General features: G+C 39.7%; 1 protein-coding gene across 12 annotated transcripts in view; it reads left to right on the forward strand.

Moving 5' to 3' along the window:
* tns1b (tensin 1b) overlaps nt 1–24,679 on the forward strand; it is a 362,081-nt gene that overhangs the window by 279,958 nt on the left and 57,444 nt on the right. For 9 of the 12 annotated variants that reach the window (XM_061918389.1, XM_061918391.1, XM_061918392.1 and 6 more), the window contains 2 exons: nt 177–240; nt 341–465. In XM_061918389.1, the coding sequence (XP_061774373.1) occupies nt 177–240; nt 341–465 (189 nt within the window). Of the gene's footprint in view, nt 1–176; nt 243–340; nt 466–24,679 lie in introns of all 12 variants that reach the window. The other 3 variants (XM_061918387.1, XM_061918396.1, XM_061918397.1) reach the window with 1 other exon arrangement.

The raw sequence follows: 24,679 nt of genomic DNA on the forward strand, positions 1-24,679 counted from the left end.
ACACAGTTTGAACAGTAACACTGTGTTTGAAAATATTGACTTGAATCAAGTGATTATTTGGCTTACCAGAAGAGGGAGCCAGCGTACTACTCGTGGTACAAATACCACAGTTTGAGTATCACTGCTACAGACTTAACACATGTGATCAATTTGATGTATGTGTTTCCTATTTGCAGATGAGAGATTTCCAGAATACGGGAAGGTGGAGTTTATTTTTTCCTTTGGCCCAGAAAAAAGACATGGTAAGCATCAATGTGTCTGCTTTTATATGCATTATGTTCCTATTGTTTTTTTGTTGTTGTTGTTTTTTTCACATGTCTACTCCGTCTTTTGGTATTTCTGGTCAAGGTAGGGATCACCTAGAAAACGGGCCGAGCGTCTCGGTGGACTACAACACGCAGGATCCTCTGATTCGCTGGGACTCCTACGAGAACTTCAATCAGAACTGTGAGGACGCCGCAGACGGTGAGCACATTTCAAAATGAATTATACACTTTATTTTGAAATTTTGCCCCATCATCCACAATCTCCGTGTGGGACAAAAACACTCACCGAGTCCCCTTTTCTGTGCATTGTAGTAAAAAACTGCTAGCACAAGGCATCTTACAATACAGGTGCCGTATTTTACGGATTTTAAAGCACACTGCTGATGAATGGTCTATTTTCTATCTTTTTTCATATATAAGGCGCACCGGATTATAAGGCGCATTAAAGGAGTCATATTATTTTTTTTTTTTCTAAATATAAAACACTTCCTTGTGGTCTACATAACATGTAATGGTGGTTCTTTGGTCAAAATATTGCATGGATTATGTTTTACAAACCATTTTCAAGCCGCTTTCTGACAGTCGCTTTAGTACGCGCCGTTTTGTGGGCGGTCTTATTTACGCAGCGCACCCTCGACAGCGTATTTTCTCCGTCATCTTTGTTGTAGCGGTGTAGCGTGCAAGGACGGGAGTGGAAGAAGTGTCAAAATATGGAGCTAACTGTTTTAATGACAGTCAGACTTTACTTCAATCAACCGGAAATAAAAACACCGGAAATGTTTCCCTTGAAAAAACTTCCGACTGGAACTCTAATAACTAAAGTTCCTTGGGTGAATAATGTTCACTCACTACACCGGTATGTTTTAGCGCTTTCATGGCGAGTTTACTGACAGATATAAGTGAGAACTTTACGCTACTTTATATTAAAACTGGCAACAGAGGACAATGAAAGTCCCATTACAAGAAAATAGAGAATAAAAAGAAACTTATCGACTACAAAGTCGGACCCATGCAATTTTTCGGGATTTATGCAGATCCCAAATACAGATCAGCAGATACCAGAAGGTAAGAAAAGTTGCTTTGCACAATATTGCGAAACAAAACGCCTCATATGTCTTACCTTATACACTCACCATAATAATACTCGTATGTTGATGCACATCAAGCGGTGCGGTTTCATAGCTTACCAAAGCCGTACTAAAATATTTTGATAGATTTTTGAGCGCCTTGTGTAATGTTCTATATTTTCAATGGAACATAAAATGTTGGTGTTATTTGAGTCATATTGCCATCATAGTGCAGCCTACACTTATCTCTTATGTTGGCTGCCATCTACTGGTCACACTTATTATTACAACATGTACCAGGAATTGATTAACGTGGACCCCGACTTAAAGGCCTACAGAAACCCACTACTACCGACCACGCAGTCTGATAGTTTATATATCAATGATGAAACACATGCCAATAATTTAGTTTACTAAATTGCAATTTTAAATTGCACGCCGAAGTATCATGCTAAAACGTCGCGTTATGATGACGCGACGTTTTACAAGCAGTTCTGTCTGTGTTTTCTTCCTAGGAGCAGTTTTGTCTGTGTTTTATTCCTAGGGGGCGCTAGAGCGCAATTTTGAGTTTTGGGGTTTGATTTTCTTATTATATCGCAATTTTCGCCAGTCCTGATGTGTGTGTCCAGTTTGGTGAGTTTTGAAGCGTTTTAAGGAGGTCAAATTACAGCTCTAAGAGGCAAAAATGAAATTTCTTAGGAAACTTTTGTTTTGAAGGGGTTTTTGCCAACTTCCTGTTGATTTTTGCTGAAGGGTGTCAACAAATGAAATCTAGGTCTAACTCAGACCTACACAGATGTTTTTGTTTCAGGTCTTTATTACATTCCTAACGAAAGTTACAAGCACATCTGTCTGTGTTTTCTTCCTCGGAGCAGTTTTGTCTGTGTTTTATTCCTAGGGGGCGCTTTAGCACAATTTTGAGTTTTGGGGTTTGGTTTTTTATTAGATCACAATTTTCACCAGTCCAGATGTGTGTGTCCAGTTTGGTGAGTTTTGAAGCATTTTAAGGGGGTCAAATTACAGCTCAAAGAGGCAAAAATGAAATTTCTTAGGAAACTTTTGTTTTGAAGGGGTTTTTGCCAACTTCTTGTTGATTTTTGCTGAAGGATGTCAACACATGAAATCTAGGTCTAAGTCAGACCTACATAGAAGTTTTCGTTTCAGGTCTCTACTACATTCCTAACAGAAGTTACAAGCAGTTTTGTCTGTGTTTTCTTCCTAGAAGCAGTTTTGTCTGTGTTTTTTCTTAGGAGGCGCTAGAGCGAAATTTCGAGTTTTGGGGTTTGGTTTTTTAATAGGTGGCAATTTTCGCCAGTCCTGATGTGTGTGTCCAGTTTGGTGAGTTTTGAAGCATCTTAAGGTGGTCAAATTACAGCTCTAAGAGGCAAAAATGAAATTTCTTAGGAAACTTTTGTTTTGAAGGGGTTTTTGCCAACTTCCTGTTGTTTTTTTCTGAAGGGTGTCAATGAATGAAATCTAGGTCTAAGTCAGACCTACATAGAGGTTTTTGTTTCAGGTCTCTACTACATTCCTAACGGAAGTTATAAGCAGTTTTGTCTGTGTTTTCTTCCTAGAAGCAGTTTTGTCTGTGTTTTTTCCTAGGGGCGCGAGAGCGAAATTTCGAGTTTTGGGGTTTGGTTTTTCAATAGATGGCAATTTTCGCCAGTTCTGATGTGTGTGTCCGGTTTGGTGAGTTTTTAAGTATTTTAAAGTGGGTCATAATTAGAGCTCAAAAAGGCAATAATTACATTTCTCAGGAAACTTTTGTTTTGAAGGGGTTTTTGCCAACTTCCTGTTGATTTTTGCTGAAGGGTGTCAACAAATGAAATCCAGGTCTAAGTCAGACCTGCACAGATGTTTTTGTTTCATGTCTCTACTACATTCCTAACGGAAGTTACAAGCAGTTTTGTTTGTGTTTTCTTCCTAGAAGCAGTTTTGTCTGTGTTTTTTCCTAGGGGCGCGAGAGCGAAATTTCGAGTTTTGGGGTTTGGTTTTTTAATAGGTGGCAATTTTCGTCAGTCCTGATGTGTGTTTCCAGTTTGGTGAGTTTTGAAGCATTTTAAGGGGGTCAAATTACAGCTAAAAGAGGCCAAAATGAAATTTCTTAGGAAACTTTTGTTTTGAAGGGGTTTTTGCCAACTTCCTGTTGATTTTTGCTGAAGGATGTCAACAAATGCAGACCTACATAGATGTTTTTATTTCAGGTCTCTACTACATTCCTAACGGAAGTTACAAGCAGTTTTGTCTGTGTTTTCTTCCTAGGAGCAGTTTTGTCTGTGTTTTATTCCTAGGGGGCGCTTGAGCACAATTTTGAGTTTTGGGGTTTGGTTTTTTAATAGGTGGCAATTTTCACCAGTCCTGATGTGTGTTTCCAGTTTGGTGAGTTTTGAAGCATGTTAAGGGGGTCAAATTACAGGTCAAAGAGGCGGCGGAATCATAATAATAATAAAACCTTAGAAATACAATAGGGACATTCGGTCCCTAATTATGTCTTTTATCCCTCTTGTGTCGGATGTCATAAAAAACAATCTTTCTCACACACAAGAACAAATAATCCCTGGAAGATGTGGGAACGACAATAATAGTTCATCTTTATTGCTTTAGGTTGTGTTTTAGAAAGGAAAAGGTCAAGTACTCTTGCCACTAAATTTCATTTTGTCTGCAAGCTTTTAACCTCAAAAAAAGCCAAAGGTCCCCAGGGAGCGAGTTTTATGTCGCTTCCTTGGGCGTTGTGCGCCGCATTCCTGGTTGGCCACAAGCACGGACGGTCTGCTGATCGAAACGCGACCAAAGTGGTACTTTCTTCATCACACCCGCCCCCAAAAAAAGGAAGCGACGTTACACCCTTCCAAATAGCAGCGAGCGTGTCACTTTTTCTTTCCAGTGCCAAACTTTTGAAGGGAGTCAACATGTTTTTTTACATGGCTCATAGACGTATTTTTTTTTTTGCATGTCTTTTTTTATTGTTGGTCTGGCTGTCTGTACAAATATTCTGTCAGCCAATGAAGAGTCTTATGAAAAATGTATTGTATAGAAACAGAATTTGGATTTATGACTATTTGAAGCTGCAAAACCCAAAACCAGTGAAATTGGCACGTTGCGTATGTCATGTTCTGTGGTCTAGATTCTGTTTAGTTATGTTCTGTTTTGTTTTTGTCTCCATTAGTTCTTGTTTTTGCGCACTAAGGGTGTGGGAAAAAATCGATTCGAATTTGAATCGCGATTCCCACGTTGTGCGATTCAGAATCGATTCTCATTTTTTAAAAATCGATCTAATTTTTTTATTTGTTTTATCAATCCAACAAAACAATACACAGCAATACCATAACAATGCAATCCAATTCCAAAACCGAACCTGACCCAGCAACACTCAGAACTGCAATAAACAAATAATAATAATAATAATAATAATAGATTTTATTTGTAAAAAAACACTTTACGTTGAGCAAACAACCTCAAAGTGCCACAGTGCAAAAAATAATAATAATAAAAATAGATAAAATACAAAACTAGAAACAGCCCAAAGGCTACAACATGCATGCATGTCTATGGCGGTATAGCTTGGTTGGTAGAGTGGCTGTGCCAGCAACTTCAGGGTTGCAGGTTCGATTCCCGCTTCCGCCATCCTAGTTACTGCTGTTGTGTCCTTGGGCAAGACACTTTACCCACTTACTCCCAGTGCCACCCACACTGGTTTAAATGTAACTTAGATATTGGGTGTCACTATGTAAAGCGCTTTGAGTCACTTGAGAAAAGCGCTATATAAATATCATTCACTTCACTTCACTATAGAAAGGCTTTTTTAAAAAGATGGGTTTTTAAGCCTTTTTTTAAAAGCATCCACAGTCTGAGGTGCCCTCAGGTGGTCAGGGAGAGCGTTCCACCCATTGTTCGAAGCTTTGTCCGTGGAGGTTGGAGGAGGTTAGCCTGTATGGAGCGGAGGTGTCGTGTGGAGCAATTGAGACACAAACAAGACACAGAACAAAACAAAAGTAGTGAAACAAAAATGAATATTATCAACAACAGTATCAATATTAGTTATAATTTCAGTATAGCAGTGATTAAAAATCCCTCATTGACATTATCATTAGATATTTATAAAAATAAAAATAAAGAACAATAGTGTCACAGTGGCTTACACTTGCATCGCATCTCATAAGCTTGACAACACACTGTGTCCAATATTTTCCCAAAGATAAAATAAGTCGTATTTTAGGTTTGTTTAATAGTTAAAACCAATTTACATCATTGCAATCAGTTGATAAAACATTGTCCTTTACAATTATAAAAGCTTTTTTACAAAAATCTACTACTCTGCTAGCATGTCAGCAGACTGGGGTAGATCCTGCTGAAATCCTATGTATTGAATGAATACAAAATTGTTTTGAATCGGGAAAAAAAAACGATTTTGAATCGAATCGTGACCCCAAGAATCGATATTGAATCGAATCGTGGGACACCCAAAGATCCGCAGCCCTTTTACGCACCCTGGTTTGTTTTAGTTTCCATGACAACCATTAGTTTCACCTGCCTCATTAGTTTTGAACTCATGCACCTGTTGTTAATCATGTCACTATTTAAGCCTGTCAGTTTCTGTTGGTCGTTCTGTTGTCATCACTCTTGTGTTTGCTCTGTCCATGCCATAGTTTGTACCGATGTTCATCTTTCATGCTGCTTTGCTCATGTCACAGTAAGTGTGGTTTGGTTTATGTTACCTAATCTCACTCCGGCGTTTACCAAAGGCATGCGGTAAAAGCAAGCATGCGCTAATTATTTTAGAACCTTTTCTCACTCCGGTGCTTACCAAAGGCATGCGGTAAATCTAGGCCTGCGCTTATCGTCACACATATGGATCATGTTTTGTTTTGTCATGTTATGTTTTGATTTTGGACATTCACTCTGTTCTCAGCCTCACACCTGTTTTCACTAATGATCATAGCTATTTAAGTCACTCTTTTTCTTGTGTTCGTCCTGGGATCTTGCGACACACACACACGCTACCCTTGCTGCACCTCCTTCATGCCCTCGTCCATAGTTCCATGCCGTGTAAGTTTTTGTATTTATGCCTTGTGCTAGTTTTGTTTATAGTTTATTATTATTCATGCCAATCGAGCAAGTGTTTTTTTGTTTCGTGTTTGTAGTTTGCAGCATTTATGCTTGTCTTTTTGTTTGTTCATAGCCAAGTGTCTGTACCTCCCTGTGAGCGTCCTTAGTTTGTTTATTTTTTATTATAGTTTTAAATGAACAACCATGTACTCACGCCCACACCTCGCTCGTGCTGATTCTCATCTGCGTCGAAGAAACAATCCACGTCCAAGCCATGTTGTGACACTTATACATTTGAGTGTGATGTAAGGATACCATCATTAAAAGCACATTTACTTATAAATGAAGTCCATGCCAGCTCCTTCTGATCAAAAGCATCGATAACTTGTTTATAGAAGTCTTCCTTATCTTTCTTCGGTTTTAAATGTCTCTCTGTCTCGATGGAGATCTTCCTTTATTACCTCCTGCTTCGATTGAAAGTCCAGTTTAGAAAACTGCTATCAGACCGCTGCTATCAGTTAGCTCGGCTCCTCAAGTGCGGGCGACGACAGAATTATCCTCAGACAACTCCCCCTCCCGTTCTGCTCCGTGGGTCATCTCTTTATCCTACAGCTGCCGCCATGAAGTGTTATAGTATAAATAGTACACTGGGTATTTAGGACTGGAACATGCTTTATTTCAGCCCGGTTGTTTACATTGCCAACATAGGTATGTTACATCCTAAAAGGTCTGTTGTGCACCCCCCGGGTCATATCCTTCCCAGCACATATCACGTCTCTCATTGTCACTTCTTCTGCAGCCGAGTAGTCGCAAGAAGGATCACTAGCGCCCTCTACCACCAGGAGGTGGGAGTCATTTAATGACTCATATTTGACACACGCAGCTACGTTATGTTAATAAAACATAGCTGCTTACTGTTCTTTTGAGCATATTCAATAGCTTGGACCTTAAATCCTACTGAATAGCTCTTTATCTTCTTCCCTTTATGCGGTTTCAAATTATTGAAATCAGCCTCCTCCATTTTGAAAATGATGACAGGTGAAGTGTCACTCGTGACGTCACGAGTTTGAGCCGGCGGTAATATTAAGCCCATCCATCCATCCATTTTCTACCGCTTATTCCCTTTCGGGGTTGCGGGGGGCGCTGGCGCCTATCTCAGCTACAATCGGGCGGAAGGCAGGGTACACCCTGGACAAGTCGCCACCTCATCACAGGGCCAACACAGATAGACAGACAACTTTCACACTCACATTCACACACTAGGGCCAATATTAAGCATTTGTTAATTATTTTGCAAAACGAGTTTGATCCGGCAGTAATTCAAGTCAGGCGCATACTATATGCCCGGCGGCAATTCAAGGAAATACAGTAATTCACTTAAAACTTTACACTTATTTCTGGTTGAAAGCATAAAACGGAAGGAATTACTATAGAGCAAGACACGTCACCCTTGCTCCTGATGGGTGTTGGTCAGGGCCTTGCATGGCAGCTCTCGTCATCAGTGGGTGAATGTGTCACGCCTAATGGTTTATGTTTTGTTTTTGTCACGTTATGTTTTGGTGTTTGGACATTCGGTTCTGTTTTTTTGCACTTCCTGGTTTGTTTTCGTCTCCATGCGAACCCATTGATTTTCACCTTGCCCTCAAGTCACGCCCCTGTCCTCAGCCCTCACACCTGTTACTAATTCATCATAGTCATTATTTAAGCCATTCTGTTTCTGTCCTCATCCTGGCAACTTTACCCTACGATACCTACCTTACCTTACCTTCTGAGAACTTTACCACAGTTTCATGTACCGAACTTCACGCCTTGTTGTTCGTTTTTTGACCACACCACGTGAGTTTTGGTTTGTTTTGTGCAATTAGTGTCTTTTGTTCATTCGTATATAGTCATGCCATTGTGCTGTTTTTGTTTGAGTATAGTCGAGTTTGTTATCCGCCATTGTGCACGCCCTTTGTTTTCCTGTTTTGAATTATAGCGTTTAAATAAATCAAATATGTACTTCCATTCACGTCTGGCTCGTGCAAATCATCCTTTTGCGTAGAAGAGGCAAAACAAATCCAAGTCCATGTTTGACAGAATGTGTGTGTGAATGGGTGAATGTGGAAATAGTGCCAAAGCCGCTTTGAGTACCTTGAAGGTAGAAAAGCGCTATATAAGTATAACCCATTTACCATTTAAGGCGAGTCATGTGGCCCCATTTGTAACGGTTTACCTGACACGTGAAACGTGACGAAAGGGTGCGCTATCCACTTTATCCAGCAGGCGGCAGTAGAGTGTTGGATATCTTGAAATGTGTTTTGTGGTAATTCAGTTGCTATGTAGTGTGAGATCCCCCCAGGAATGGGGCCCACATGAGTCCAGATTCGGGTCTTACCAACCGAGTGTGTACTTAGTTTCTGTTGCAAGTTCCGGGACAATGAAGTGTAGGAGTTAGGGAACTTTACGACAACGACTCTGTTCAATTGATGTGTGTGATAGCATCGTACTTAGTCAATTTGAGATCAGACCTTTAGTCAATTTGAGATCAGACCAGTTTTGAGGAAAAACTTCAATCTCTCACCCTCACCGTTGTGTTTGACTTTGATTGGGGTCGAGACCAAATGTGGTTTCTAGGAAACCAGTGCGTTTCCTCTGGTATTTGGCCTCAGCGGCGTTTTGTTTCCCAGATAAGTGCCCTTTGGAGGCTGGAAGGAAGAGAGGACACATTGTGTATCCTTCAGGGTATCAGATAGAAGTAAGAAGCAGTGTTGCAAATAATTACAAGTGCGTGTACTTTTCTGCTTCACACGACTGATTTACAGTTGGCGGCCGTTTGGATTACCTCAACAAAGCACATGCTTTAAGATTTAGATGGTATTTGTTTGGTGGTGGCCTACTCTGTGTTTTTATAAAACAACAACAGCTTATTGTGTACACCAGTGGTCCCCAAACTACGCCCCGTCAGCATCCAAAATCCAGTCCCAAGTTAAAAAAAACAAAAAATTCTGCTATGCAAAGCTAAAGCCATGTATCAACAACACCCAGAAAAGTTTTTTTAATTTTTTTATTATTATTTAAAAAAATATTTCCTTTCTAATCCATTTCTACTAGCCGCTCAGGCAAATCATACTGTCAAAAAATGATAACATCACGCTCGCCCCGCAGTGTTGCAAGTGCGCGCTCTTTTGTCAATTAGTCATTTCGGATAATGTCTCTTTTTTTCATCGTTTCACAATGAGTGTACACCAATGGTCCCCAAACTACAGCCCGTCAGCGTCCAAAATCCGGCCCATGGAAGTCCCAACTTTAAAAAAAAAAAAACTGTGCTATACAAAGCTAATGCCATTTATCAACAACACCCAGAAACGCAGCCTGCATTTTTTTTTGTTTTTTTTAATTATTATTTTAAAAAATCTGTCCTTTCTAAACCATTTTCTACCACTTGTTACTCTCGGTGTCTCTGAGCCACTCTGGAAAATCCTATTGTCTAAATATGCGTTTACACCCTGATAATATTGTGCTCGCGCAGCAGTGTCGCAAGTGCGCGCTCTTTTAGTCAATTAGTCAGTTAGGAGAATGTCTCTTTTTGTCATCATTTCACATGGAGTGTACACCAATGCTCCCCAAACTACGCCCCGTCAGCATCCAAAATCCAGTCCCAAGTTAAAAAAAACAAATAAACTCTGCCATGCAAAGCTAAAGCCATTTATCAACAACACCCAGAAACACTTTTTAATTTTTTTATTAGTATTTAAAAAATCAGTCCTTTCTAATCCATTTTCTACTAGCTGCAAATCATATAGTCAAAAAATGCATTTTCCCTCCGATAACCTCGCGCTCGCGCCACAGTGTTGCAAGTGCGCGCTCTTTCAGTCAATTAGTCATTTAGGATAATGTCTCTTTTTGTCATCGTTTCACAATGAGTCTACACCAGTGGTCCCCACACTTTGGCCGCCGGTGTCCAAAATCCGGCACGGGGTAAATCCCAAGTAAAAAACAAAAATACCCGTCTACTATGCAAAACTAAAGCCATTTATCAACAACACCCAGAAACGCCACCAGCGTTTTTTTTTTTTTATTATTAAAAAAAAAAAAAAATCTGTCCTTTCTAATCCATTTTCTACCGCTTGTTACTCTCGGTGTCTCTGAGCCACTCAGGAAAATCATATTGTCTAAATATGCGTTTACACCCTGATAACATCGTGCTCGCGCAGCAGTGTTGCAAGTGCGCGCTCTTTTAGTCAATTAGTCAGTTAGGAGAATGTCTCTTTTTGTCATCATTTCACATGGAGTGTACACCAGTGCTCCCCAAACTACGGCCGCCAGCGTCCAAAATCCGGCCCGGCCCGGGAGAAATCCCAACTTTAAAACAAATAAAATAAAAAAATAAAAAATGTACCATGCAAAGCTAAAGCCATTTATCAACAACACCCAGAAACGCCGCCAGCATTTTTTTTTTAGTATAATTTTCTAAAATCTGTCCTTTCTAATCCATTTTGAACCGCTTGTTACTCTCGGTGTCTCCTAGCCGCTCAGGCAATTCATATTGTCTAAAAATAGGAATTTTCCCACAGTCAACATCGCGCTCACGCCGCAGTGTTATAAGTGTGCGCCCTTTTAGTCAATTAGTCATTTAGGATAATGTCTCTTTTTGTCATCGTTTCACAATGAGCGTACACCAGTGGTCCCCAAACTACGGATTTGGCCTGTCAGCGTCCAAAATCCGGCCCGGGGGAAGTCCCAAGTAAAAAACAAAACAAAAAAAACTCTATTCTGCAGAGCTAAAGCCATTTATCAACAACACCCAGAAACGCAGACTGTGTTTTTTTTTAATGATTTAAAAAAAACTGTCCTTTCTAATCCATTTTCTACCACTTGTTACTCTCTGTGTCTCGTAGCCACTCAGGCAAATCATATTTTCTAAAAAAGCTTTTCCCCACTGATAACATCGTGCTCGCGCAGCAGTCCCGCAAGTGCGTACTCTTTCAGTCAATTAGTGTGCAAAGAATAAATATATATACATATATATATATATATATATATGTATATATATATATATATATATATATATATAAATATTTTTTATTTTTTTTTATTTTTTATTTTTTTATTTTATTTATTTATTTATTTATTTATTTATTTATTTATTTGTATGTATGTATGTGTACATATATGTGTGTATGTATATATATATATATATATATATATATATATATATATATATGCACCTGGGGATAGGTTGATTGGCAACACTAAATGGTCCCTAGTGTGTGAATGTGAATGTTGTCTGTCTATCTGTGTTGGCCCTGCGATGAGCTGGCGATTTGTCCAGGGTGTACCCCGCCTTCCGCCCGATTGTAGCTGAGATAGGCGCCAGCGCCCCCCGCGACCCCGAAAGGGAATACGCGGTAGGAAATGGATGGATGGATGGATGGATATATATATATATATATATATATATATATATACATATATATATATATATATATATCTTGTGAGCATTAGCTAATATGCTAACCCGTTTACGAGTGTCTGTGTTAGTATTATTAACTCACAATGTCATTATTTTTGTATTGTTTCTTAAATTCACCAAAATGTCACCGTGGAGTTATTAAGTCTGTTTAGCGGATTGGAGATCTACTGGGCCCATGAGGATGACTTCTGTTTTGATTAATCAGCCGTTTTACTGCCGTTTGAAAAAGAATATGGTATGTAAATAAACATTGACAAAATATTTCTCTGTAAATTACTCATTTCACAAAGTATATATCTGCGGCTAATATATGAAAAAATATTGTTCCTAAAATTTAGTGGGTGCGCCCGGTGTGTTTTGGAAATGATGGTATTTATTACAATACGTATTATTTTCGTCCTGCATCAGAACAGGTTTAAAAGTAGGCATCACTTATCGTCGGAACGGCTGATTTTAGTGTATTAAGTCCCCGAAATTAGATCATGGAATCAGAATTTGACGTACATCACTTGAAATGAACCCAAGGAGATGCAGAGGTGACGTGTCTGGTCCTTTGTGTTGGCAACAAGTCTTGAATCTTCCTGCGACTTTTGGAGAGATTTAGGTTGTTTTGACTCCAAACAAGCCGCCGCTCTGATTGCATTAAAGCCAAGACTGTAAAATAAGGCCCGGTTTAACATAAGAGGAACTAACCTTGCTATGTGTGTCACCGGACTCGGAGGTTTTTACACAGTGGCATTTATCGCACCTTTTTTTTGTGCTAAAGGTGACTGCTGCATACCATGCATACTCGATTTAGCTTTCTTTTAAAACTTAGACTTAGACTTAGATTTAGACTTCCTTTATATGGTCATTCAAATTTAAACTTTACAGTACAGATAAGAACAACATGTCGTTGCATTAGCTCATGGTAGTGCAGGATAAAAAAATCAATAAGGTGCAGATATAAATAAATAGATTACTGTACAGATAAATAAACGCTTTTGCATATGCATCCACGTTTATGGATGTATGTTATATTGTCTTTATATTCCAGCAAGTTAATCCATTTTTGGGGGGAATTGAGGGGATTATTATGCTGTGTTCAAGAGTCTTACGGCCTGAGAGAAGAAGCTGTTACAGAACCTGGAGGTTGCGGAACCTCTTTCTACCAAACCAATGATTAATTATTAATCACGATGCAAAGCATGGTTTCTAATGTTTATTTAGTTCTTCTTCTTGCATTTTTGCATTGATATTGTTAAGTTTTCTAAAAGCGAACAGACAAGGTTAATCTTGAAACGGGGTTCATGTTATACGTAAGATGTCTGTAGCTCGGTCAAGCCTTACCCCGGATTTCTGCTGAACGGCGCCGCCACGGTTCGTCTCCGGCATTTTTTTACCCCCCAATCCCCACCGCGGTTCTGAGCCTATAACGAGATCTCCGGAATCTGCATGAAATCACGTGATAAAAGGAGTTGTAGCAAAGGCAACCACAAACAGTTTAGCAAATAAATGCGGCCCTGAATTTCGAGACATGTAACGACTGCTGGGCCGCAATACTGCGGAACGTCTCGAGCTTTGCCGTCCACCAATACCCACAGACTTGACTTCACTTGTGGAAAAGACCACCGTTTTCCCTTTGCAGAATGACAACTTTATTGTTTGTACCATGCAATAACACAACCTCATCCTGGCTAACACACACACACACACACACATATACTGGTTATCATTTGGAATGGGGACCAAGTTTTTGATCATGACTTGTGGGGACCACCCTATCTACAGGTTGTGGGGGCATAAAAAATGAGGTAAAATGACCACTGCCCAGTTAGCTCATACATGTCTTTAAATCTCTAGATTGATGAAGTAATGTGCTGTTCAGACTTACTGGGGACCTTGGGGGAACATGAGTTAATATGGTTCATGGGGACCAAATTTAAATGATTTTGCATCATTCACACACATTTGTACGTAAAGACAAAAAAAAGGTCAAATTAAATATGACATGATCCTCAGAATACAGCACAACAGCTGTCCTCTTATAGGAAGTTTCACCACTTCAATGTAGCAGCTACAGCCCGATGAGGGGGCTGCTGTGCAAATGTCTCACCCTCAAACTAACCAGTAAACATGATTTATGGGCCAAAGCTTTAAAAAACTCACTTAGGCATCTTCAGAATGGATCTGACTATCATTTAAAAAGGTTTCTGTTTAGGGGACCTATTTTTTTGTCCCCATACCGTCAGAGGTCCCCATACCGTCCGAAGTTCTCTAAAGGTGACTGTGTAAACAGAGCGACGTCCCCATTAAGTCAGCATTACCAGAACACACACACACACACACAATAAAATGAGTCTTTGATTTTGGACCTCCATAATCAGCATGTCCTCGTCCATTTGCTAGAGTAACATCTGAAAATCTTCGACAAGTTGACTTCAGGTCCGTCCCCGCCCATTAAAATGTTCCAAAGTATTAAATGCGATCAGCCTTGAACATGCAGTATTTTATTTTGAAAGTGAACTGGGTAACTGATTGTGTGTTTGTGCTTGACTTCCTGTCTGAGACAAGCAGATTTCACCTAAACCAATCTGTCGTGTTGCGCCAGCTGGGAAATATGGAAGCGCTGCATATATTTAATGCAGGGATGCGATCTGGCATCGGCCTGGTACCGGCCTGGCACCGGCCTGTGCAAGGGGTTCGACGGCGGTAGAAAACGACACGTTGACTTTAAATAAAACGGTAAGAGTCCGCCGCCATGGCGGTGCCGTTCCGCAGCTGTTCCGCATCCAGTGGAAATTCGGGGTTACTCCTACTGTGGGACTGACACTTTCCATCTCTACGGTATATCTGTCTCTGCGCAGCTAATGTGGTTTGTTGAGATTCCAATATTTGGACGACAGCGGAAGAAAGCGTGCAGCTTTTAAGGTAATTAATGCACTTATCAAAAATAAACACAGAAGTATAAGGAAGACTATGCAAAACAAAACCAAAACTAAACAGGCTGAGTGGAAAACAGGATGCTGGATAACAGCAAAGACTTGCGAAACGTGCTGCAGAGACTTAAAACCATCAGAAGAGAGCAGGGACAATTAACCAAGTTATTTTCAGGTCACAGGACACCCGGTCAATATTTCAATTGACACAACTTTAATGTTGCAGTATTTTTGGCTTAATAGGACTGGACAATGTTTGTTTTTTGTGTGTGTCTAAAGGACTTTAGAGACGATGTTCAATCAATCAATCAATCAATGTTTATTTATATAGCCCTAAATCACAAATGTCTCAAAGGACTGTACAAACCATTGCGACTACGACATCCTCGGAAGAACCCACAAAAGGGCAAGGAAAACTCACACCCAGTGGGCAGGGAGAATTCACATCCAATGGGACGCCAGTGACAATGCTGACTATGAGAAACCTTGGAGAGGACCTCAGAAGTGGGCAACCCCCCCCCCCCCCCCCCCCCTCCCTCTAGGGGACCGAAAGCAATGGATGTCGAGCGGGTCTAACATGATACTGTGAAAGTTCAATCCATAGTGACTCCAACACAGCCGCGAGAGTTCAGTTCAAAGCGGATCCAAGACAGCAGCGAGAGTCCCGTCCACAGGAAACCATCCCAAGCGGAGGCGGATCAGCAGCGTAGAGATGTCCCCAACCGATACAGAAGAGCGGTCCATCCTGGGTCCCGACGAGCGGTCCATCCTGGGTCTCGACTCTGGACAGCCAGTACTTCATCCATGGTCATCGGACCGGACCCCCTCCACAAGGGAGGGGGGGACATAGGAGAAAAAGAAAAGAACCGGCAGATCAACTGGTCTAAAAAGGAGGTCTATTTAAAGGCTAGAGTATACAGATGAGTTTTAAGGTGAGACTTAAATGCTTCTACTGAGGTGGCATCTCGAACTGTTACCGGGAGGGCATTCCAGAGAACTGGAGCCCGAACGGAAAACGCTCTATAGCCCGCAGACTTTTTTTGGGCTCTAGGAATCACTAATAAGCCGGAGTCCTTTGAACGCAGATTTCTTGCCGGGACATATGGTACAATACAATCGGCAAGATAAAATGGAGCTAGACCGTGTAGTATTTTATACGTAAGTAGTAAAACCTTAAAGTCACATCTTAAGTGCACAGGAAGCCAGTGCAGGTGAGCCAGTACAGGCGTAATGTGATCAAACTTTTTTGTTCTTGTCAAAAGTCTAGCAGCCGCATTTTGTACCAACTGTAATCTTTTAATGCTAGACATGGGGAGACCCGAAAATAATACGTTACAGTGTTATGGTTGTGTTGTATTGACGTCCATCAGTTTGAACCTTGCAAGTTTGCAAGTTTCCGTTCACTCCTAAAGCCATCTCATTGATATTTATTCTCCTTTCCTTAGGATTCTCCATTTTGCAAATTGACTTATAAATCAGGATGTCTTTTTAAAGGGAGTCAGCCTCATCTAAGCTACACATGTATTTGCATTTAGTACAAAGTATGGATTAAAATGATTTAATTATATGAAATAAAGACATTTGGTGTGAAATAATGACTCAACTCATAAAAACCATAATACAGTTTTGGTTGAGCCACACTACGGTACACAGCGGGGTGTACACTCGTAGTTCATGCCTGTCACGGGTTTATTTTTAAAGCTGTAATCTTTTTTTAACGGTGGCCTTTGTTACCCAGAATCGAAGTGAGTTTGCACTCAGAGACATTGATTTACTGAACTCTCGATGAATATTTTATAAACTCAAAGAGCTTTTCTAACTACCTTCCATTATTTGAATTTCCCGAGACCTTCGGGATTTTATATATTGTCAGATCTTTTTTTGATTTGCGGTTTAGCTCGGTTGGTAGAGCGGCCGTGCCAGCAACTTGAGGGTTGCAGGTTCAATTCCCGCTTCTGCCATCCTAGTCACTGCCGTTGTGTCCTTGGGCAAGACCCTTTACCCACCTGCTCCCAGTGCCACCCACGCTGGTTTGAATGTAACTTAGATATTGGGTTTCACTATGTAAAGCGCTTTGAGTCACTAGAGAAAAAGTGCTATATAAATATACTTCACTTCACTTCACGTCCATACATGCTTATTATAAATATATTATGTATTATATATATATATATATATATATATATATATATATATATATATATATATATATATATATATATATATATATATATATATATATATATATATATATATATATATTATATACAAGAAACAGGGTTCAAATCTGAGTCAGGCATCAATATTGTTTTTATTAAAATATTGTTCCTATTTGTATTATGATACTATATCATTATATTATATTACAACTAATGAATTATAATATATTTTATTATATGTATGTATATATGTATATATATATATAAGTGGTAATAAATGGATGGATGGATGGATGGATGGATGGATGGATATAAGACAGGGGTCGGCAACCCAAAATGTTGAAACAGCCATATTGGACCAAAAATACAAAAACAAATATGTTTGGAGCCGCAAAAAATTTAAAGCCATATTACATACAGATAGTGTGTCATGAGATATAAATTGAACTATGAGGACTTAAAGTAAACTAAATGAGCTCAAATCTAGCTACAAATGAGGCATAATGATGCAATATGTACATACAGCTAGTCTAAATAGCACGTTGGAATCGATTAGCTTACAGTCATGCAGTGACCAAATATGTCTGGTTAGCACACTCTACATAAGTCAATAACATCAACAAAACTCACCTTTGTGCATTCATACACAACGTTATAAGTTTGGTGGACAAAATCAGACATAAAAAGAAGTGGCATAAAACACGTCTTAGAAAGTCGGAGAAAGTTATACATGTAAACAAACTAGGGTGAGTTCAAGGACCGCCAAAATTAGTAGGACAAAACAGCGCGCCAAATACTCGAATCAGTGAAGCATGTTTAGTATAAACAGTGTGCTTTATAGCAATTAGGGAGGTTTGTGTCATGTTTGTCCTCCTACAAAAACAAAAAATATGTTTTTTTCCCCTCATCCTTTTCCATTTTTCATATATTTTTGAAAAAAGCTCCAGAGAGCCACTAGGGCGGCGCTAAAGAGGGTTGCCGACCCCTAATAGAGGACTATAAGGCGCACTGCCGATTAATGGTCTATTTTCGAGGTTATCTTTCATATATAAGGCGCACCAGACTATAAGGCGCATTAAAGGACTCTTATTATTATAATTTTTTTCTAAATGTAAAACACTTCCTTGTGGTCTACATAACATGTAATGGTGGTTCTTTGGCCAAAATGTTGCATAAATTATGTATTACAGATCATCTTCAAGCCGCTTTCTGACAGTCGCTTCCGGATGCGCCGTTTTGTGGGCGGTGTTATTTACGTGGCTCACCTTCGACAGCGTCTTCTCCCCGTCATCTTTGTTGTAGCGGTGTAGCGTGCAAGGACGGGAGTGGAAGAAGTGTCAAAAGATGACATTCAGAGTTTACTTCAATCAATAATGGAGCAGCATCTCCTCATCCGCCGGAAATGTGTCCCGCGAAAAAAAACGCCCGACAGGAACTCCCTAATAACTAAAGTTTCTTGGGTGAATAATCTCAACTCACTACACCGGTATGTTTTAGCGCTTTCAGGACAAGTTTACTGACAGATTTAAGTAAGAACTTTACACTACTTCATATTAGAATTGGCAACAATGTCTCGTAACAAGAAGATAAAGAAAAAGAAGAAGATTATCGACTACAAAGGCAGACTTAAGCATTTTTCAGGACTTATGCAGATCCCAAATACAGATCAGCAGGTACCAAAAAGTAAGAAAAGTTGCTTTTGCATAATATTGTGAAACAAAAAGCCAGATAATATGTCTTACTTTTTACACACTCTCTAATAACAAAAGTTCCTTGGGTGAATAATGTTAACTCACTACACCGGTATGTTTTAGCGCTTTCATGGCGAGTTTACTGACAGATATAAGTAAGAACTTTACACTACTTTATATTAGAAATGGCAACAGCTGAGGATGACTGTCTCGTAACAAAAAGATAAAGAAAAAGAAGAAGCTTATCGACTACAAAGGCGAGCACACACAATTTTTCAGGTTTATGCAGATCCCAAATACAGATCAGCAGGTACCAAAAAGTACGAAAAGTTTATTTTGCATAATACAAAAAGCCTGATAATATGTCTTACTTTATACACACTCTCTAATAACGAAAGTTCCTTGGGTGAATAATATTAACTCAATACACCGGTATGTTTTAGCGCTTTCATGGCGAGTTTACTGACAGATATAAGTAAGAACTTTACACTACTTCATATTAAAAATGGCAACAGCGGAGGATGAATGTCCCGTAACAAGAAGATAAAGAAAAATAAGCTTATTGACTACAAAGGCGTGCACACACAATTTTTTTAGGACTTATGCAGATCCCAAATACAGATCAGCAGGTACCAAAAAGTAAGAAAAGTTGCTTTTGCATAATATTGCGAAACAAAAAGCCTGATAATATGTCTTACTTTATACACACTCTCTAATAACTAAAGTTCCTTGGGTGAATAATGTAAACTCACTACTCCGGTATGTTTTAGCGCTTTCATGGCGAGTTTACTGACAGATATAAGTAAAAACTTTACACTACTTTATATTAGAAATGGCAACAGAGGTGGATGAATGTCCCGTAACAAGAAGATAAAGAATAAGAAGCTTATCGACTACAAAGGCGTGCACACGCAATTTTTCAGGACTTATGCAGATCCCAAATACAGATCAGCAGGTACCAAAAAGTAAGAAAAGTTGCTTTTGCATAATATTGCGAAACAAAAAGCCTGATAATATGTCTTACTTTATACACACTCTCTAATAACTAAAGTTCCTTGGGTGAATAATGTTAACTCACTACTCCGGTATGTTTTAGCGCTTTCATGGCGAGTTTACCGACAGATATAAGTAAGAACTTTACACTACTTTATATTAGAAATGGCAACAGCGGAGGATGAATGTCCCGTAATAAGAAGATAAAGAAAAAGAAGAAGCTTATCGACTACAAAGGCGGGCACACGCAATTTTTTTAGGACTTATGCAGATCCCAAATACAGATCAGCAGGTACCAAAAAGTAAGAAACGTTTTTTTTGCTTAATATTGCGAAACAAAAAGCCTGATAATATGTCTGACCTTATACACACTCTCTAATAACTAAAGTTCCTTGGGTGAATAATATTAACTCACTACACCGGTATGTTTTAGCGCTTTCATGGCGAGTTTACTGACAGATATAAGTAAGAACTTTACACTACTTTATATTAGAAATGGCAACAGCTGAGGATGACTGTCTCGTAACAAGAAGATAAAGAAAAATAAGAAGCTTATCGGCTACAAAGGCCATTTTCAGGACTTATGCAGATCCCAAATATAGATCAGCCGGTACCAAAAGGTAAAAGTTGCTTTTGCATAATATTGCGAAACAAAAAGCCAGATAATATGTCTTACCTTGTACACGCACCATAACAATACTCGTATGTTTATTAATGCGCTGACAATCCATCAAGCGGTGTGGCTTCATCGCTTACGGGGCGGCATAGCTCGGTTGGTAGAGTGGCCGTGCCAGCAACTTGAGGGTTGCAGGTTCGATTCCCGCTTCCGCCATCCTAGTCACTGCCGTTGTGTCCTTGGGCAAGGCACTTTACCTACCTGCTCCCAGTGCCACCCACACTGGTTTAAATGTAACTTAGATATTGGGTTTCACTATGTAAAGCGCTTTGAGTCACTAGAGAAAAGCGCTATATAAATATAATTCACTTCACTTACCAAAGTCGTACTAAAACATTTTGACGGATTTTTGAGCGCCCTGTGGAATGTTCTATATTTTCAACGGAACATATAAAATGTTGGTGTTGTTCACTTGAGTCATATTGCAGTCAGCACGTATCTCTTATGTTTGACTGCCATCTACTGGTCACACTTATCATTACACCATGTACCGAATAAAATTGCTTCGAGGTCGGCAGGCAGAATTATTCCGCAGCAGGTTATAAATATAATAAATATTTTAAGGGCACTTTATAGTCCGGAAAATACGGTACTCACTACTATACTGTAATCATGTAGCCATTAAGGCTGACTATTTTATTGCTTTCTGAATTCAAATGCTTGACATTTATTCATGTCTGTCCTAGTCTAGGCTTGAGGACACTTTGTATTCTCCTTGTCAGGGTCAGACTGGCGGTCGGCAGGCGAGACCAAAGACTGTCGAAACCCGCAGACACGCACTTGTTGTTCCGTGCGTGCTTGGAAACGCACGCTTGCTATTTCCGCCGCCAATGGCAATCCGTTGCCACAGAGTTGAGAGTTCAAAGAGTAAAAGGTCACACAGTTGCTCCATCTGCCCCCGTAAGACTTTAAAATACCTTACCACAGCTCCAATCCTTCTCCCGGCCCTCGTATGAGCTTTATCGGAACCTGTCTAGACGCAGGATAGAGGTCTACGTCGGCTTCCAGGTGGGATGGCTCGTCGTGCTTCTGATCTTATCCACGTGTCCGGGTTTTTTATAGCCTGTCTGACATAGATTGCGAATACCCAAAGTGGCGAGTCCGGCCAAAACCGTCATGGTTGACTCTCTCCGGTTGTTACGTAATTCATTTTTGCATAGCGCTGCAGAAAAAATGAACCCCCCGGAGAGTCTGAAAAACCATAATATGTCACGCATTCAAATACCTTTTCTGGGTAAAAGGACAGGAGTGCGGTTTTTGGAGGATGACAGGAGTTCTCTCCCTTCAAAGCAAAACGTTGCACCATAAATAGTCCCGTAAGTGTAAAGGACTGATTAGATTTCCCCGAGTACAAATGGGGATTCTGCGGATGCTCATCAGTCACGTCATCCTGAAGTGAAGACACGAGCTCGATAAAAGGCTCTTGGCCTCTCAAGTGACTAACACTAATGCGTCGTGATTATTTCAGGTATTGTTTCATTTGTTTTTAGACATTTAAAGGCCTACTGAAATGAGATTTTCTTATTCAAACATGGATAGCAGGTCCATTCTATGTGTCATACTTGATCATTTCGCGATATCGCCATATTTTTGCTGAAAGGATTTAATAGAGAACATCGACGATAATGTTTGCAACTTTTGGTCGCTAATAAAAAAGCCTCGCCTGCACCGGAAGTAGCAGACGATGTGCGCGTGACGTCACGGGTTGTGGAGCTCTTCACATTCTCACATTGTTTACAATCATGGCCACCAGCAGCCAGAGCGATTCGGACCGAGAAAGCGACGATTTCCCCATTAATTTGAACAAAGATGAAAGATTTGTGGATGAGGAAAGTGAGAGTGAAGGACTAGAAAAAAAGAAAAAAAAGACTACAGTGGGAGCGATTCAGATGTTATTAAACACATTTACTAGGATAATTCTGGAAAATCCCTTATCCGCTTATTTTGTTACTAGTGTTTTAGTGAAATTATATGGTCGTACCTGTACAACCTGTGGGTCGGCCCTGCACCTTTCTTCAGCATCAGTCGACGGGTGGTGGCGATGCCCATATCTGCCCTTCGCAACGGACCCTCTTCGAAACACGATCTTTCGAAAGGATCGCTGCATAATACACTGGCGTAGTGGGTAGAGCGGCCATGCCAGAAACCTGAGGGTCGCAGGTTCGCTTCCCACCTATGGACATCAAAGTCGCTGCCGTTGTGTCCTTGGGCAGGACACTTCACCCTTTGCCCCCGGTGCCGCTCACACCGGTGAATGAATGATGAATGAATGATTGGTGGTGGTCGGAGGGGCCGTAGGCGCAAAGTGGCAGCCACGCTTCCGTCAGTCTACCCCAGGGCAGCTGTGGCTACAGATGTAGCTTACCACCACCAGGTGTGAATGAATGATGGGTTCCCACTTCTCTGTGAGCGCTTTGAGTATCTAACAATAGAAAAGCGCGATATAAATCTAATCCATTATTATTATTATTATTACTTTGTGTGTGTATGGTTCAATCCAACCGTGTTCGCTTGACCGCTCTGTTCCATAGTAAAGCTTCACCGTCATCTTTCGGGAATGTAAACAATGAAACACCGGCTTTGTTTGTGTTGCTAAAGGCGGCCGCAATACACCGCTTCCCACCTACAGCTTTCTTCTTTGATGTCTCCATTATTCATTGAACAAATTGCAAAAGATTCAGCAAGACAGATGTCCAGAATACTGTGGAATTATGCGATGAATATAAACGACTTATAGCGCACGTGTCATCATACCGCGACGTTTCAGCAGGATACTTCGGTGCGAAATTTAAAATTGCAATTTAGTAAACTAAACTAAAATATGTTGCAATGTTAATATTTCATCATTGATATGTAAACTATCAGACTGCGTGGTCGGTAGTAGTGGGTTTCAGTAGGCCTTTAAATGGAGTTAGTGCTGACATTTGTTAACCAAATGAGAAAACAACTGAATTGGCTTTTTCTACGACTGCAGGGCCGATGTTATCTGTAGGACAACGACAAAGGTTCAGTTGTTCGGACTTGTGTGTAACGCACACACAAAGTCCTGTGCGCGAATGTGTACGAGATGTGGGCGATATACATGCACGAACTGAAAACTAAACAGGAAATACAAACCCCTTTTCCATATGAGTTGGGTAATTGTGTTAGATGTAAATATAAACGGAATACAATGATTTGCAAATCATTTTCAACCCATATTCAGTTGAATATGCTACAAAGAACACATATTTGATGTTCAAACTGATAAAAAAATTTTTTTTGCTAATAATCATTAACTTTAGAATTTGAGGCCAGCAACACGTGACAAAGAAGTTGGGAAAGGTGACAATACATACTGATAAAGTTGAGGAATGCTCATCAAACACTTATTTGTAACATCTCAAAGGTGTGTAGGCTAATTGGAATATAATTCAAAAATGTGTGGCGCATTATGAAGCGTAAAATACGACAGCGGAGACCCCGGACTGTTGAACGACTGAAGCTCTACATAAAACAAGAATGGGAAATAATTCCACTTTCAAAGCTTCAACCATTAGTTTCCTCAGTTCCCAAACGTTTAAAAGAAAAGGTGATGTAACACAGTGGTGAACATGCCCTTTCCCAACTACTTTGGCACATGATGCAGGCATGAAATTCCAAGTTAATTATTTTCAAAAACACATTCAAGATTATGAGTTTGAACATCAAATATCTTGTCTTTGTAGTGCATTCAATGGAATACGGGTTGAAAAGGATTTGCAAATCATTGTATTCTGTTTATATTTACATCTAACACAATTTCCAAAATCAAATTGAAACGGGGTTTGTAGGTCATAAAATGTCAGCAACAAGCTGTAATATCTTACTGGGATAATTTAGGACCAACATCCTTTAACCTTCGTCTTATGTTAGGGTCGGCACCGACCCGTTTTAATTTTAAATGCATAAAATAACCATACAAATTTATTTTTTTTGCATCAAGGCTTTTTGACTTAGTCAGGAACCGACATTTCAACAAAACAAAACATGTTTTTGGTTTTTCACTAAATGATAAAATGCTTTTGATGAAATTATGACCTTGGTGTTGTTAGGGTCGATTTCGACCCAGTTTTAAAAATAAGATTATCAAGCAATAATTAAAGCCAAAACTGAACACACTCCAATCGTGTGAGCTTTAGGGAATTCTCATTTTACCTTGTTATCCAGTACAAAACAAACAAAGATTCAATTCAGTCTCGAAATTATTCAAATGAAAAAATAAAATAAAACAAATAAGAGATAAGATCAGATATATGTTCTAATACCCCTCAGTAATAGTCAGGTAACACAACAACCTTTTATTTATTTATACAATTCTTTTAAAGTTAATTTGACCATTTTTTAAATTGAAATCGAGGGGTATACTGACAAAAAAAAGGCCCAATGG

Source organism: Nerophis ophidion, linkage group LG13 (genome assembly GCF_033978795.1).
Source record: "Nerophis ophidion isolate RoL-2023_Sa linkage group LG13, RoL_Noph_v1.0, whole genome shotgun sequence".
Taxonomy (NCBI): Eukaryota; Metazoa; Chordata; class Actinopteri; order Syngnathiformes; family Syngnathidae; genus Nerophis; species Nerophis ophidion.